Consider the following 14,892-nt stretch of genomic DNA (forward strand, 5'->3'; position numbering starts at 1 on the left):
ATGGCATCCAAACCAAATCTGACTTTTAAACGTTACTTCATCACCACAGCTGGAGGTGAGCTGCATCAGTACACAACTCCCAAGGAAGACAGGAAGTTACATAAGGAGGGAGAATTTATGAGTGGGTGAATAGAGCAGAAGGAGACTTTACTAATGTCTTTCGCGCATTCATCCGTCCTTAGCATGCTTAAAGTTGAGGTTTAAGGATGCTTAAAGGTGAGGTTTTCTTCTTACCCCACAGTAGTGGCTATTGACATTTGATATTTTTGCTCTTAAAGGTGTGAGGTGCTTTTTCCAGTACAGTCTAGTGCCTTACAGGAAAGAATTTCAGAGAAACTAAAATGCGTTTTTATCCGTATTTCAAATAGTGTATTTTATTCCATATTTCAAGTAGTGCGATGGTACTGCTTAACAATGAACACACATTGCTGTTCCGGGTTAGCAGGATTAAGAATTTGTTCCCAGATTCGGTCAGCACCAAGGCTAAGGAACAGCTTCACTCTCTAATCTTTCCACGAAATAGCTGTCACCTTGCTCCGGTGCTGAAGTGCGGGACGCGGAACTAACTGAGCATGCGTACTTCCTCCCTGCCGGCCCTCCCTCCGCCCCGTTGGCTCCGCCCTCCGCGGACGTGCTGCGTCATAGCGCGTCTCACCCCTGGCGACCCCGGAAGTGGGTCGGGGGCTTGGCCTCTGCCCGGCCACAGAGCCGGGGCTGGAGGTACTATCCCGTCCGGCGGCGAACCCCGGGCAGGGCCCGGGGCTGGAGTTTCAAGATGCTGAACGTCCCTTCCCAGTCTTTCCCGGCCCCCAGGTCGCAGCAGCGTGTAGCCTCCGGGGGGCGTAGCAAGGTAAGCGGGTGGGTGGCTCCGTGAGTCTCTACCCTCGCTGCGTTTCGCGCTCCGGCAGTCTGTTCTCTCCTTCCGCCCCAACTCCCAGCTCATGTACACCTCTCTAAGCTGTCGTTCCCTGCTATCCTTGCCTACAACCTCTTTTTGATCCCACTCTGTGTACAGTCCCTAAACTCTCCTTATCTCCCTCCCTTTCCCCTTGTAGCCCCTCTTCTTTCTGGTCCTTTATCTGGCTCTATCTGTTCCCTTCTTCCAAGTCCTTTCCCGCGATTTCAGTTTATATGACAGAGCCAGGCACTGTGCTTGCGGTATTATAGGCGCTTGGTATTAGCCTCCTTCCCTCAACCTCATCTCCTCGCTGGTCTTTTGTTCTTCACTGCCTGAAGGAGTTGTACCACATCACTCGATGTGGGTTCCCTTGCAGGAGGGAAAGGCTTGGCGGTGGCGATAGTGACCGTCTGTGCAAGGATGGGGGCTTGAGCTGGGGAGCTAGGTCAGGTTTACAGACGCTATCCAAGTCATACTGCTTTTCTTTCTTCCCCTGGTACCTGATTGTTTTATCATTACCTTTTCTACTGTTATCACTTGCTAACTTTGAAGCAAATATAATACTCTTGAGTTTTTGTTGAGCACAGTTGCTGTTAGCAACAGGTGGAATACTGTGCAGATACATTCTGTATTTGCAAAATTCAATAAAAACTGTGTTCTTTGTTCTTTTGCGAATGTTGTTTGTTCCTGTTTATGTGTTAGTTCCTCATTCTGTAACCATATCTTTATCTTTTGTTTGTGACACTTCCACCTACTTGAGCCACTCGGTTAACTCTTGAGTCTTAGCATCATTTGGAACCCTTGTCGATTTTCTTATTTTTCTCCACTTAGACTTGGCGTTCTGATTCTAGTTCAGAATGAATATAGGTTCAGGGATCTGTAGTTTTCATTAGCTTTCCAGAGATTTCTTAAGTACTTATAGGTGGCCATGTATATTTTTAGTGCTTTACATGTATTAACTTTAATCTTCACAATTATCCTGTGAAGTGAAAGCTTTTATTGTCTCTATTTCACAGAAAAGGAAACTGGCTCAGAAATGTTGCCTTAAATTGCTTAGGCTTGTGTTGTGGTTCTGCTGTGAAATTTCATTACTGATTCATATGTCAATCATCTAGCCATCCAGGCATGTATATTTTTCTCACTGGTTTTTGACCTGTTTCTTGAAGCTAAATACTTGATTGAATAACATAGTCTTTCCAGAGAGAATCTCTGAATTAGAATATGAGTTGCTGCCCTTCTTCGTTAAAAATACCAACTATGTTCTTAGCATCCATTTAAAGGAGAAAACTTAGAAGCAAACCAAAAAGTCACACAGATGGCGATGGCAAAGGTGAGTCTTTGGTCCAAAAAGAGAGCACAATAAGATTATTGTGCAATTCTAAGGAAAACTCAGACTCCACTCTTTTTCCTCTTTTCTTTGTGAAACAAGATGATGCTGAGAATGTAAAAACTGAGTCAGGTTTGGATGAAATGGGTAGAAGTTGAGAAAATAGAACCTAGTTGGGAAGGTTGGGAACATGCAGCAGGTTCTCAAATAATGTTGTTTCATTCAACAGCATTAAGTTATAATATCGATGAGAAAAAAAAAAATTCGTTTCACCCGGGGCCACTGTCTTTGGCACACTCTAACTGTGTCTGCATAGGTTTTCTCTGGGTACTCTAGTTTCCTATTACAACCCAAAGATATGCAGGTTAGATTAATTGATGTGTCTAAACGGTCCCAGTCTGTGTGAGTGTTGGGTGTGTATGAGTGTGCCTTGCCGTAGGATGGCATCCTGTCCAGGGTCGATTCCTGCCTTGCGCCCTGAGCTACTGGGATAGGCTCTGACTACCTGTGACATTGAACTGGAATAGTTGGGTAAATAATTATCTTATTGTTTTTTAATTATCTTTCTTAAATGTATATATAGCTAGCATTTCTTTCAGTGTTTAATATTAGAAGTATTTTGGTCTTTATTTAGAAGTCTGGTGATGTTTTTGTGACCAGAAATATGCTGCAGGAACTTTTGTTTATGTCAGTTAACCCACGGTAAAATTAGTTTCGTTGTACATAATTTAGTTTCCAAGCACCTGTTGACCAGCTTAAGTGAGGACTTACTGTAATTTTTTAAAGGCACAGATTTTGAAGTGAGAAAGACCTAGATTCTTTCACCATATCTGCCAGTTAATCTCTTTGAGTCTGTTTCCTCAGATGTAAATGAGAATAACAGTACCTATATTATAGGATTGTTCATAGGATTCAATGAGGTAATGTTTCTCTTAGCACAGCCTTGGTAAGCACTCAGTAAATGCCACTTGTCCTGAGGCTTTTATTTAGATCTCACAGACTTGAGTGTGACACAGAATATGCACTCAACATATGATAGTGATTATTTCTATTAATACCACTGAACAAATACTTATTGAGAACCTACTATATGCTGGAGTTTGTGGTCTCTGATTTCACAGTGTTTAGTCTCATAGGTTGCACGAAATAGTAAACATTCAGTTATAATGTCGTAAGTACTACAATAGGGTGTTATGACCACAAACGAGTTGAGGATCAGAGAAGCCTTCCAGAGGAATTAATGGGAGTTGGGGTGAGGTTGATCCCTGCAGAGGAAGCAACACTACCATAAGCAAGTACTTGACAGCAATCATGGAGTCAAATAATCAGTTCCCATTTGGCCAAGTATATAATGGAGAAGAGCAAAAGTTAGAACGTGGAGCTAGTGCAGTCAACTGTGACCAGATTGTGAAGACCTGGTAAGTCCCTAGGGAATTATTATAAGGTAACCTGAGGAGCCACTGAGGGAGGGAGAACCTTTGATTAGATTTGCATTTCGGAAAGCTTGCTTTAACTATCCTGTGGATTATGGAATAGAGAGAGGTGAGTGATTTTCGTTTGGGATGGGAAAGGTCATTTTCTCACACTTCATTTATTGGGATCAAATGACCTAGAGTTTCAGTGATAGCCAGAATGGAATGATGTAGATTGATAGGATGGAATGTGAAAGGCACCACAGACCCATTAACTTGGTTAGTTTGGGAGTAAATGGATATCTAAAATAGGTGTGATTCAGATAAGTGAAATATGTAAACGTCCTTGAATGTGTCTGCTTTTACATTAAACATTCTTCTGTTACTACATTACAAATTAGTCAGACAAGCTTAGTTCCATAGAGATATCTTGAAAATGTTCTGATCAAAGTACTAATAATACTTCTCATCTGAAAACATTGAAAATGTGTTTTATAAAACAAAATAAAAACCCAAACCATCCTGTTATTAAGTTCCCTGGGCAAGGGGCCTCATAAGGTTTCAGGCTTTTTACCATCACATGCAAAGACAATTCTTTGCTCAAGGGCTGTATAGAAACAGGTGCAGGCCATAGTTTGCCACCCCTTCCCTACAGTGTTGTTTTCCATTATTTGATAAACTTTGTTACTCAATGGATTCTTAGATAAGATTGCTATCTAATGATTTCTAAAAGTCTGTTTATATTGACAGTTCAGAAAATCAACTATAGTTAATTGTTTCTTTATCTTTTCTTCTGTCAAATCTCTTTTGATTTTTAAGGTGAAGAAATTTTGGTCCAAACTGGTGACTGTAACATATTAATGTCAGAGCCAGGACCAGAACCTGTTTTCTGGTTTCCGGTTCAATATCATTCTTGTTATATGGTCAGCCCTGTGTAGCCCTGTGTAGCCCTGTTTTTTGACTCCAAGGATTGAACCAACTGTGGATCAAAAATATTTGGGAAAAAAAAAGTTAAAAAGAACAATACAACAATAAAAAAAAGGACTTATAAAATAATATAATACAACAGCCATTTACATAGCATTTACTTTGCTTTAGGTATTATTAGTAATCTAGAGATTATTTAAAGTATATGGGAGGATGTTCATAGTTATATGTCAGTACTTTGACATTTTATATGAGACACTTGAGCATCTGGATTTTGATATAGGGTAGGGGGAAGTCCTGGGACCAGTCCCCCGTGGATACTGATGGACTGCTGTACTGTGACATCAATATGGTGAAAATTTGTGTGATAGAATTTCTAAGCCCTACCTTTTATAATTCAAATACAGCATAAACAATATTGACAGCCTCTTAAAGCTGTAAAAGGATTTATAGAATTGTTAGATTTGAATTTTATTATCTTTTAAAATGGAATTAAAAGTAATGAAGAAACTAGATTTAATTCTTTCTTTTTCCATTTTTAGGTACCTTTAAAACAGGGCAGAAGCCTTATGGATTGGATTCGCCTGACCAAAAGTGGAAAGGATCTAACAGGATTAAAAGGCAGGTTAATTGAAGTAACTGAAGAAGAACTTAAGAAACACAACAAAAAAGATGATTGTTGGATATGCATAAGAGGTAGGTGGTATTTATTAAGTACTTCAAAAAATGTTGACTGAACTTTCCAATTATGATGCTATATAACCTCATAGTCATGTTATTTTAAACAATTGACAATTATTTAACAAAAATATGTCCTGTGCTTGACAATAATTTATATAATTCTGACTTTGGATAGTATTTCTTCCTTAAGTAACCATTATATTCTGATGTAGAAAACAGTGAACTTCTGATATGAAAAGGTTTTTCTTACTTCCTTGTACTGCATTTCCTTTGAAAGGAAACAAGCATTTGCCAGGCAATATAGTACAAAATTATTTGGTAAAATCCAGTTTATGTAGCAATAATTTTCTGTCTCAGAGCCTTATAAGAGAATTCTGTTGGAAAAAAAAAAAAATCTCTGAGAATCTAAAGTAAACCTGAAAGTCTTGCATTAAAATCAGATCTTCAGTTTTCACTTGCAGCAATTTTTGTTACATGGTGTATGTTTCTTAGCAATATTAGTTACTTGATTTTGTTTAGCTCAGAGAGCATTAGAAACTCCAAATTTGATATAAATGTATTGGAGGAGGTGAGCAGACAGACAAGAGGGTAGCTGATAAAAGCTGACTTTGTAGTAGCCAACTACCTGACATCTAGTAGGGGAACAAAAATAAAAATGAAGGGCATCCAACTATACCATGAGGCTCCATACATGGTTAACTGTGTTTACCATCTGTTTAGAGAGGAAGGGAAATACATCATTTTTGTTCTTAGTGCAATTGTAATTTTATCACTGTGTAATTTTGGTTTGTTGTCAGTTATCCTGACTACACTATAACCTGTATGAGGGCAGGGACATTGTCGGTCTTACTGCTCTGTCACTAGTGGCTGGCACATAGAGGCCATTGACTTGTATTTGTTCAACGAGTGTAATACTTACTTTTAAGAAGTATGGTTACTTAAAGAGGTGTCTGGTGGTTTTCACAGTGGATTGGTGATATCAACAGATATCAACACCAGTAAATGCTAAATTAATTTTCTATGGATCCTGTAACAAAGGACCACAAACTAGGTGGCTTAAACAACAGAAATTTGTCTCATAGTTCTTGATGGCTAGAAGTCTGTGATCAAGGTGTCAGCAGGGTTGGTTCCTTCTGAGGACTGAGTAACAATTTGTTCCATGCCTCTCACCTAGCTTCTGGTGGTTTGCTGGCAATCTTTGGAGTTTCTTGGCTTATAGAGCATTACCCTAATATCTGACTTCATCTTCACATGACATATTCCCTATGTGCTTGTCTGTGGTCAGATTTTCTGTTTTTATATGGGCGCTAGTCCTACTCAATTAGGGACCTCCCCTACTCCAGTGTGACCTCATGTAATTTTGCATCTGCAACAACCCTATATCCAAATAAGGTCATATTCTGAGCTACTGATGGTTAGGACTTCAACCTATGAATTTGGGGGGACACAGTTCAACCCATAACAGACACAATTAGAGTATGAAATTTTCAGTGGCAAAGGGTATGGAAACTTCCAGCAGGTGATGACATAGTTTGTATTGAGACATAATAGGTGTTCAACTACCCAAAGTTCCTCAGAGACATACAAATGTGAATGGTACCAACAATCTGGAATGAGGATTCTGGCAGGTGCAAAAAGATCTTTTTGACATTTTATAGGGTTTTTGCCACCCTCTTTATCCTTCCTTCCTGCTCCCTACCTGTTTACCAGCTGCAAGTAACTGGTACAAAATGACTTCCCCATTGTGCCTGAGTGTTTTCCACTAGGTAGGGGGAAGTCAAGATTAGCTTCCCAAGAACACCTTTCAGCTGGCCTAGGCTGCAGGCATGCCTGAGTTCTGTTTCTGCACTAAGAAACCACTTATTCAAAAATTCAATTATGTGAACCTCTCATGTCCTAGTGATATTAGATAATTGAGGCATTATTAGAATATAGTTAGACTTTATTATTCATATGATGTATTGATGGGGACAAGGGACTGGATTGCTGTGTTTGAAAAGTAATACAGGTTGAATATCCCTTATCCAAAATGCTTGGGATCAGAAGTATTTTGAATTTGGGATTTTTTCAAATTTTGGAATATTTGCATTATATACTTACTGGTTGAGCATCCCAAATCCAAAGACTGGAAATCTAAAAGGCTCTATTGAGTGTTTCTATTAAATATGTTGGAGCTCAAAAAGTTTCAGATTTTGGAGCATTTCAGATTTATGAATTTGGGATACTCAACCTCTACACTGCTCCCAGTTCCATATCCTCTGTAATGATTTGAACGTATAGCATTTTATGTCATAAGGTTGTTGATTTAATCATGAATTTTTTTTTTTTTTTTTTTTTTAAAGGAGATAGGATCTCGCTTTGTCCCCTAGGTTGGAGTGCAGTGGCTCCATCTTGGCTCACTGTGTCCTTGACCTCCTGGGCTCAAGTAATCCTCCTGTCTCACTCTTCTAAGTAGCTAGGATGACAAGTGTGCACCACCATGCCCAGCTATTTATTTTTTATATTTTTCTAGAGATAGGGGCTTGCTCTGTTGCCCAGGCTGGTCTTGAACTCCAGGTCTCAAGCAGTCCTCCTGCCTCAGCCTCACAAAGTGCTGGGTTTGCAGGCATGAGCTGCCATACCTGGCCATGAATTTTTTAGAAGTTTCTTCTGGGGAACATGTTCTACTCTATTAACAGTAAGACATTTTCCCCTCTTGGTAGAAATAACATGTGTCTTTTTTATCTTTTTGACAGTTTGGTATTTTATTTTATCAAGAAACACTCAGTTTAGACCTTGCTGATGGAGGAAGGATAAATGACTATTAGCAGGCAGAGTGAAGCTCCTTAAGAGGGCTACAAAGTATAAGTGATACCAGACTGTTGAAAGGGAGACACATGAGTTAGGAAAATCAGGGATGCTTTTGTGGTAGAGATAAGCCTTGAAGCAGTAGGCAGGATTTCAACAGGAAATGAGGAAGTGCACTCAGATGGAAGGAAAGGCCTGAACAAAGGAACAAAAACAGGAAAGTTTGAGGTGTTCTGGAGCTTAGGTTAATTGTTGGAGAATTATAAGAAAGAAGGCTGGAAAGGTGTGTTAGGTCAGATTGTGGACAACCTTGAAAGCCAGACTGGGAAATGTGTTCCTCATATAGATGGCAGTGTGTACTCTTGAAGGGATTTGAATGTGGGGACAGTGTTGTAAGAGTATGCCTTGTAAAGATTAATCTGGTGGTAGGTGTGGTGAATTGAAATGGGATAAGGAAAGCATTTATTTTCTTACAGAAGTTCAGACGATAACAGGAGGTGAACCAGGATGTTGACAAAGGTCATGGAATAACAAGGTGAATGTGAGACAGACAGATTACTGGTAACTTCTAACATGATCCCAAATGAAACTAAAAATACATGTGTGAGGGAAATGGCTCTGCTTTAGTCAGGAGTAGGCCTAAGCGGCCTTTCTGCACAGCATGACTCAGCGGGTTTGGAGCGCAGGCACACAACGTCGCACATTATGTAACCATGCTGTGTGAGCTTGTGCTTGGCTCTGAGTCACTATTGTCTGTAAAAAGTATAATTGCCCTGCTTAACGCTGTACATACAGCTTGCTCGCACCCTGAGAGAGAGTAAAGCCATGTTGAAACTCTCTACGATTCCTTGCGTGTTTTTCCAGCTACCTACCACTTGCCCACTCACTCCCCTCAGACCTCAGAACCTGACAATATGACTAAACAAAGGTATCTTTTTCTTCACAGCTGTTCTAATTTAAAATATTACTGATAGCTTCTTAATGGGGGAATGTGTGTGCCAACTTTAGTCTTGAAGGTCAGAGATAGTGTTTGGACCCAAGTTTTAATCAAAACTGTGCCACAGGGAAGCATGGTATGATAGTGCCATTTTTTTTTTCCTTTTTTAAAGTACCAATTCCTTCATTTTGTGACAACTGCCCCATTTTTAGATTAGGTCTGAATTCAACTGATCACAATGTGGGAGACACAATCAGTTTCTTTAGGAAGTCTTAGAAAATACACAATTTGGTGTGGGTTTTTATGGCTAATATTTTGGGGACTATTTTCTCTTTTTGAATAAGTAGCAGCATTTCTGCTTCATGTTCAGGTGTGCTGAGCCTGGTCACATACCTTAAAATGATGGTATAAAAACAGCACTTGGCTGACAGTGGGATGTAAAAAATGAGCATCAGTTTGGAATGATCTCTAAGACATGTGTATCGAGTTCCTAATTTGTTCCTTTAATTTTCACCATTTTCTGTAAAGTATGTAATTATTGTAAAGCAGTAGTAGTTAATTGGAATGCCGAAGAAATGGGTTGGTAGGGGAATTACTGCTTTTTAAAAAAACTTGTCGAATTTACCATTAATTCATGCTTTTATATTTTTCTCTTTTACTGTTGTTTCAAGTCCCTTTCTCAAGAACTAAAGATTTACAAACATGTAAAGTGTTGAGCAAGTGGGTAAATCACTCATCTGAGAGTTCTCCTGTCAAGCGTAGATCAGACTGTTTTTACTGTAGTATGATACATTTTATTATAGTATAGTCAGTGTTAGTAATGATGCATTAAGTAGTGAAATCATCATTTGGGCAGCATGGTTCAGCATTTTATCTTAGTGAGGATGAGGGAAGTGTGGCTTGATACTCAACAACAGTCTATTTGAATAAATGGTATTTCAAAAAAAGTTGACTACTGCCAAAGGACTAGTGTCTCTGTTGCTAAAAATTTAGCAGATTAGGTTCTCCAAATGGTGTTTTATGGATTTCACTTATTTAGAAATGAACGTATTTTGATTTCTCCTTAAGCTGATTGTCATATACTAGTAAATTGAAGAGGCCTGCTTGATGCCACTGTGAAAGTGGCTTATAATGGGTCTGTTTTTTTAATTTCATAACTGTTTTTTAAAACTTGTGAAGTGGATCCTAAGAAGTAGTATTTAGTCCTGTTATATTTCCATTATAGTTATTTAGATTTTTGGGTTCATGTACAACAAACCTTTTAAAATTTACTCATAGGATGGTAGTGTAAATGTTTGTGAATACAGTTGATCCTCATTATTCATGGACTTTATATTTGCAAGTTTACCTACTTGCTAAACTGTATTCATAACCTCAAACTCAGTACTCACAGTGCCTGTTAGTCATTCGAAGACACACACAGAGCAGTGAAAAATATCTTTGTTGCCCAACGTGCACATTCCTAGCTGAGGTTAGACAAGGCAATGTTCTGACTTCTTGTTTTAGTTCTTATACTGTAAAAAAGTGTCTTTTTGACCAGGTGCGGTGGCTCACGCCTGTAATCCCAGCACTTTGGGAGGCCGAGGCAGGCGGATCACCTGAGGTCATGAGTTCGAGAACAACCTGCCCAACTGGAGTTTAGTAGAGCTGGCAAAACTCCAGCTCTACTAAAAATACAAAAAATTAGCCAGGCATGGTGGCACATGTCTGTAATCCCAGCTACTCTGGAGGCTGAGGCAGGAGAATTGCTTGAACCAAGGAGATAGAAGTTGCAGTGAGCCGAGATTGCACTACTGCACTCAAGCCTGGGTGACAAGGGCATAACTCTGACTCAGAAAAAAAAAGGGTATCTTTTTTTGAGGTCTATTTAGTGCCATAATTTTTACATTTTTGTGTTTTTGGTTGGTGATTTCACTGTTTAAAATGGTCCCCAAGAATAGTGCTGAAGTGCTGTGGCAAGAAAGCTGTAGTATACCTTATGGAGAAAATATATGTCAGATAGGCTTCATTCAGACTTGAGTTGTAGTGAGTTACAGCTGTTGGCTGTGAGTTCAATGTTCATGAATCAGCAATATGTATTAAATAAAGTGTCTTTAAACAGCAGCACACATTAAACAAGGGTATGTATTGATTGGTTGACAAACCTGTTGTCATTATAGGCTCATAGGAACCCAACTTTGTATTTTTTACTAGTAGCGATGGGTCAGTATTCGCTAATTCAGTGTTTACAGCATACAGGAACCCAATTTTGTATTTTTTCCAAGGAGCAATGGGTCAGTATTTACTAATTCAGTGTTTGCAGCAATTTTATGGAAATAACTGCCATGAATAAGGATATTCAACTATATTTCTTTAGATCATCTTTCATTTATACTCCAGTAATGATAAAGAAAGCTTTATACTTTTTAGGTTAAATTCAGACCCACCAAAAATAGAGCTGATTTATCTAACTGTTTTTTTTTTTTTCCTAGGTTTCCTTGGCTTCCTGGTTCAATTTTGTTTTCAGAAACTGCAGTATTATTTGTCCATAGCAGGGAAAGTTTTTCAAATTTGGAACTATTGTTTTAATTTGTAATAGAGCATATTAATCCAGTAATATACTATCTAAATAATAATGTATCATTATTACAGTTAGTTCAACCATTCTATAGTTTACTTTGTATGCTATCATCATTAGTTTCTTGACAGATTTTTGAACAACTCTCTTCAACTCTCTTCTTTCTTGTTTAGGTTAGATTAAAACCCACTGTGTTTGTAACCTCAAACTCAGTACTCACAGTACTTTTAGACATTCAAAGACACGCACAGAGTAGTGAAAAAAATCTTTGTCGCCCAACATGCAGGTTCCTAGCTGGGGTCAAAGAAGGCAGTGTTCTGCCTTGAAAACAAATCAACAATGTTCTGCCTTGAAGAAAATCAAAATTGTTTTAGTGGTACATTTCCCTTCATTCATTGTTTGCTTTTGCTTTTTTTTTTTTTTTTGAGACGGAGTTTCACTCTTGTCACCCAGGCTGGAGTGCAGTGGCACCATCTCAGCTCAGCTCACTGCAACCTCCACCTCCTAGGTTCAAGCGATTCTCCTGCCTCAGCCTTTCAAGTAGCTGGGATGATAGGTGCCTGCCACCATGCCCGGCTAATTTTTTGTATTTTTAGTAGAGTTGGGGGTTTCACCATGTTGGCCAGGCTGGTCTGGAATTCCTGACCTCAGGTGATCCACAGCCTTGGCCTCCCAAAGTGCTGGGATTACAGGCGTGAGCCACTGCACCCGGCCCGTTCATTGATTTCTAACCTAACCCACAGATTTTTCAAGCTGCCTCTGACATCTAAGATTATTAGCTGTCTCTTACTTTTACCCAGTCTTTATCTCCTAAACTGTCATTCACTCTCTTCTTTCTCCTTTTTTTCACTTTTTTTCTCTCTCTACTTCTCTCCCATTCATTACAAATCTAGTGGGGAGGAAAAACTGCTGGTCTCAGGGCCTCATCTAACCCTCAGGTGTTCTGTTTGGTTGACACAGTGCTTTACAAACCGCAGCCAACATTCTGAAATTTTCTTTGTGGGAAAGTTTTTCTTTTTTATGACAAATTTAATTTTAAAAAGGATACGGGGCTATTTAAATTTTCTCTTTATTGTTGTGTCAGTTTTAGTCAGTTGTGTTTTTCAATGAATTTGTTAATTTCGTCTCAGTTATTGAATATATTGGCATATAGTTATTTGTAATATTCCCTTTTTATTTCTTTAATGTCTTAAGTTCTATGATATACCCTATATGTCCTTTTTTCATTCCTGGTGTTGCTAATTTTTTCCCTCTTTTTTTCTTGATCGGTCTTACTAGAAGTTTATCAATTTTATTAACATTTTGAAGAAACTAATTTTGCTTTGTATTTTCTCTGTTGCTTCTTTTCTGTTTCATTGTTTGTTGTTTCATTACTTGTTTTCTGTTTCATTACTTTTGTTAGTGATGTAGCTACTTTAAGATTTTTTTTCTTCAGCATTTGGGTCGTTAAATTTATAGAGATAATTTGCAGTAACTCTCATTATATTCCTGGTTGTTGCCTGAATTACTTGATAGTGGCAATTTTTGCTCCTATTTATAAGTTTTGGCTGTTGCCGTTATCTTTTTGTACATTCAAATGTATTACCCAGTCACATAATTCTCAAGTTTTAAATTAACACCTCATGTATAAATATTCTTTTTAGAAAGTGCTTTCTGTTTTTAAATACCCTAGCAGGGTTATTGATGTGTCAGTTATATGCTATGTGCTAAGTGTTAATTTTCACAACAGACGAATGAGGTAGGTCTTCCATTTCAGAGATTGAGGGGACTGAAGCTTAGAGAATCCACATTTACCAAATAAGAAAACTGAAGCTGATAGAATATATTAGTGGGGAGTCATAGCTATAACTGATGGAAAACTATCTTGGCTTAAGCTGAAGTAAAAATTTACTAAAAAGTTACAGGTGAGAATTGATGCAGGGGCTCAGACCAAGTCCCCAGGACCTGTTTTCACATTATCTTTTGATTTCCCTTCTGAGATCACTCTGTTTTAGGATTAACTCTAACTTCATAGCCTGAAGATGACCACAGAAACTCTAACCCTAGTTATTTTCTAGTTATGTTCTGCTTCTCTAATAGATGAGATAAAGGTCTTAGATTTGGCTTTGATTGTCGCAGTTTTGATCATGTTCCCATTGCTGGTATAGTAATTCTATTTAAGGGAAAGTGGTATGCTTACTCGCTTAAACCTAGGTCACAAACTGCATCCTGTAGCCTAGCGTGGAACCAAACTGAAGCATATATGACAGGGAGTAGTTCCCTGAACAAAAAGTGATACTGTTGCTAGAAGGGATTGGATGCTGGGCTAGGAAAACATTGATGTCTACCACGGAGAGTCTGGTAACTTGCCAAAGGCAGAGCTGATGAGAATGGAGCCACTGTTTCAACCTAGAGAGCCTGATTCTAAGTTTTTACACTTAAACTATAGACTGTGCTGCCTCCTGTTTTACTATATTCAGCTCTAAAGTTAATCGTGATTTAGCATTTGTGTGTGTTTCGCACTTTGAGTGACATAGCATAAATTAATTAAGAAATTATCATAGGGTGTCTGTTACTTATAACTCTTCTCATGTTAATTAACATTGATAGTTAAGAATCATATAGGATATCACCCATCACCACACTTGGCTAATTTTTTGTATTTTTAGTAGAGATGGGGTTTCACTGGCCAGGCTGGTCTTGAACTCTTGACCTCAAGTGATCCACCTGCCTCAGCCTCCCAAAGTGTTGAGATTACAGGCGTGAGCCACCTTCTGAGACAGTTTTTATCTTTGGTAATTTGATGAAACATAGTTTTTGCTTTTTTGTATGACTGTGTGTGGTTGTCGCTCGTAAAATAGAGAGAAGACAGGTTTTGAGTTTCCTTTGTTGGTTCATTCATTTAATGAATATTTCTCAAGGATCTGCTATGTGTTATGCATTACACCAGGTTCTGGAGGGTAAATTTAAAATAGAGATGGGCTGTGCTCTCACAGAATTTACAATCTACTCGGGGAACAGAAAGTGTTAATCCAGTCTGTTAGGTGTTGTTAAGGAGAGGTGTGCTGTGCTGAGTGAAGATTGCAGAAGATTGAGCTGAGATCTAAAGGATATATGGAAGTTAACTAGGCAAGGAGAGGAATGGGCACATTATTCCAGGCTTCAGGAAAAAGCATGCAAAGGATGGGTGGTGTGTTTGTATGTGATTTCTTTGTGATAAAAGAAATTATGTACACATGCAGGTGTTCACAGTGAATATAAGGAACTTGAAGTGGTAGCCATATTCTGTCTTCTCTTTGTTATCAGAAAGACACTTCTTTCAAAGACTTCCTGCCTGCCTGCCTGCTTCCCCTCCCCTCCCCTCCCCTCCCCTCTCCTCCCCTCTCC

At 38.7% G+C, this 14,892-nt stretch overlaps 1 protein-coding gene across 1 annotated transcript in view; it reads left to right on the forward strand.

Moving 5' to 3' along the window:
• The first annotated feature begins 644 nt into the window (after nucleotides 1-644).
• LOC112623709 (cytochrome b5 reductase 4) overlaps nucleotides 645-14,892 on the forward strand; it is a 111,048-nt gene continuing 96,800 nt past the window's right edge. The window contains exons 1-2 of the mRNA XM_025384324.1: nucleotides 645-850; nucleotides 5,107-5,260. Coding sequence (XP_025240109.1) covers nucleotides 776-850; nucleotides 5,107-5,260 — 229 coding nt within the window. The 5' untranslated portion in view covers nucleotides 645-775. The remainder of the gene's footprint in view (nucleotides 851-5,106; nucleotides 5,261-14,892) is intronic.

Source organism: Theropithecus gelada, chromosome 4, assembly GCF_003255815.1.
Source record: "Theropithecus gelada isolate Dixy chromosome 4, Tgel_1.0, whole genome shotgun sequence".
Lineage (NCBI taxonomy): Eukaryota > Metazoa > Chordata > Mammalia > Primates > Cercopithecidae > Theropithecus > Theropithecus gelada.